This window comes from Carya illinoinensis, chromosome 1 (genome assembly GCF_018687715.1).
Source record: "Carya illinoinensis cultivar Pawnee chromosome 1, C.illinoinensisPawnee_v1, whole genome shotgun sequence".
Lineage (NCBI taxonomy): Eukaryota > Viridiplantae > Streptophyta > Magnoliopsida > Fagales > Juglandaceae > Carya > Carya illinoinensis.
The window spans coordinates 42,083,309-42,086,003 of NC_056752.1; the positions used below are offsets into that span (position 1 = coordinate 42,083,309).

The 2,695-nt window shown below is 42.3% G+C and overlaps 1 protein-coding gene across 1 annotated transcript; it reads right to left on the reverse strand.

Annotated features, from left to right (window-relative positions):
- Window positions 1-305: 305 nt before the first annotated feature.
- Window positions 306-1,645, reverse strand: LOC122302897 (2-hydroxyisoflavanone dehydratase-like). Its single transcript, XM_043114363.1, has one exon. It carries the CDS (start codon window positions 1,599-1,601, stop codon window positions 627-629), a length of 975 nt encoding a protein of 324 aa, XP_042970297.1. The 5' UTR covers window positions 1,602-1,645; the 3' UTR covers window positions 306-626.
- Between the last annotated feature and the right edge of the window lie 1,050 nt (window positions 1,646-2,695).

A 2,695-nucleotide genomic window follows, 5' to 3' on the forward strand; every position in this document is an offset into this window, starting at 1 on the left:
AGTCCTTCAGGATATTCATATCGCAACTACATTCATGATGATTTTAGAGCGGTCACATTGTGGACATACCCCAACAATCCTTCTCTCAGATCACGATGATCCTAATTAGGTGACTCGACCTCTTATACCACATGTTAGACAATTAATGAACTGTACGTCAATCTACTTAACACTAGTCCAACATTCAGGCACAATAATATTATAACTTGTCCTAACATTCACAATATTAATATATATAGCTTGTCGATGATCTACCCGCAAGTCTATCTTAGTAGAGCAAGCATGATATGAAGCAATAATGCTGATTACACACAGCCCAACGTCGTTCACAATATTATGAATTATAAATGTCCTTTTACATCATGAGGAGCAACAAGAAAGTTAATACATACTTAATTATTGTGCATAAAGGACGCCGTTAATTATTATTAGCTACATATGCGCATGCGCCTAACAACTAGTTTTGCAAATGACAATCGTGGTACTGGGGCCTGCATGCCTTTTCTATTTTTATTTCATTCCAGCATCATCTAAAGCTCGAGCTTCCAAGCATTCGCGAAACCAAGGCCAAAAATACTAGAAAGAACGCAAGCACTCATAAAACGTCACAAAAGATCATCATGATTTTATTTGAGGAGAAAGGAAGCCAAGCGTTTGATCAAATTCTTCGAATTCTCAGACCCAAAATGCAGAAGCTGGAAGGCGTGATCCTCTCCCTCCACTTCAACCAGTTCCGCTTCTCCTTTCCACCCACTTTCTTTCACCGCATTGTAGTAACAAACACCCCTATCCCTCAGCCCATCCTTCTCAGCGACAGATACGAGCAACCGAGAGCAACCTAACCCAGCCAAGCTTGGTGCTCCTGGAACGACCGGGTTTATCACCTGATTGTCAATACCACCAGGTGCTCCGGGATATAAGTAGTCCCAGAACGAAGATGGGGATAGGTTCTCGTCTTCTACGCTAGAGTTCTGCGATCCGTTTGGCTTTGAACCCAAGAAGAGAGGGTGGGTTAAAAAAGCTCCTAGAATCCTAACACCGCCATGCAAACCTTCAACCCCGGCCCGCATGGTCACGTTATGTGCTATATTTGCTCCTGCACTGTCACCACCGGTAAAAAACCTTTTAAAGTTGCCATGACTTGCCAACCATGGCTCTTTCTCGACAGTACCATTATTGTTGGAGTGTGAAGCAACCCATTGTAGGGCAGCCCAGCTATCTTCATAAGCAATGGGGAGAGAGTGCTCAGGAGCTAACCTATACTCCACTGATACAGCAACCACTTGGCCTTGAGAAACCAAACTGTTAAGGTACTGGTGGTGGTCAGAGGAGAAGGCAGATTCGATGCAAAAGGCTCCGCCATGGAAGTAGACCAAGATGGGAAGTCTTTGGTTGGGTTGGGTGTGTTTCGGGAGGAAAAGCCTGGCCGAGATGGGCGGGTTTTGGGAAATGGTTATGTCTTTTGAAGACACACCTGTTTCAGGGTCTTCAAGAGAGGGAGGCACAAAGGGTGAGCCCAAAAGCCGCTCAACTGAACCGTCCTTGTAGACCCGGAAGAATGGGAGAAACTCAGTTTCCACCTCCTTGTCAATGGAACCCATATTTTGGGGTCTTAAAACAAATGGCTCTCTCAAAGTAGTAGATCGAGATCACCAGGTGCGCCTTGTTTGAGCTGAAGCCCTTCTTTTATAATAAGGGCGTGCAGCATTGATCTCTACCTGTCAGTCGCCTCAATTTGATACTTGACTTTGGTTCCGGCCACTGTTTTTAATTAATATCTTTACATCAAACCATTCAATTCAGTTAAAGCAAGTTCTTCAGATCGAGTCCTCCAAAAAAAAAAAAAAAACACTCATAAATATTACCCCAAACTTATTAACAGTCATGGTCATCATAACTAAACTATCAGTACTTAACAGTCGCATCAATAATCCCAGAAGCTCCACCGATAATTAGGAGTCTGATCTCACAGTACACTAACGAAGATTAGGTACAGTACATATATATATAAAACTGGATCAGCCACAACGCGCGCATTATCGTTAGGAATTTAATTGATTTGAAATCTTACAAGTGGGCACGTTTTAATTTTTTAATGTTTTAGTTATTATTCTTTCCTCGATCCACTCAGCACAACTCACTGCAAGAAAAGTAGCTTATTACCACGAGTTCTTGTTCCATGACACAATATCGTGGCAATCAGTGGTGATTTTGTCACCATAGTAATCCGTGGGATCACAGTGGTGACAAATACTTTACTGGCAATAATATTTTTTCCTATGAATTTCATCATTTAATGCCACCATTTTCTTGTAACGGGAAAAAGAATCTAATAATTAATATTCTTCGTGGCTTAAAACTTTTAACGTCAGAATTTAGTGTTTTTCCACTAGATAAACATCATCGCTATTTTGCACGTGATGATAGGCACATGAATCCGTGAGTACCTGTTATTTGCCACGAGTTGTGTTAGGCTTTTCCCACGAGTTGATGTTGTCGCAAAAAGTAATTAATAAAACCACGCGCGATTCTGATCCTCTCTGTTTTATTTTGCAGACTTTTTTCATTTCTTACCCAGCCGTTTACCCCCTTTCCCACCCCCGTCCCCCAAACTTGCGATAAGCAAATGTGAGACGATTTGGCCTCCTTTCGTGAACGTCGTAGCTCACCCTCTTCGCCGCTCATTGGATCCCCG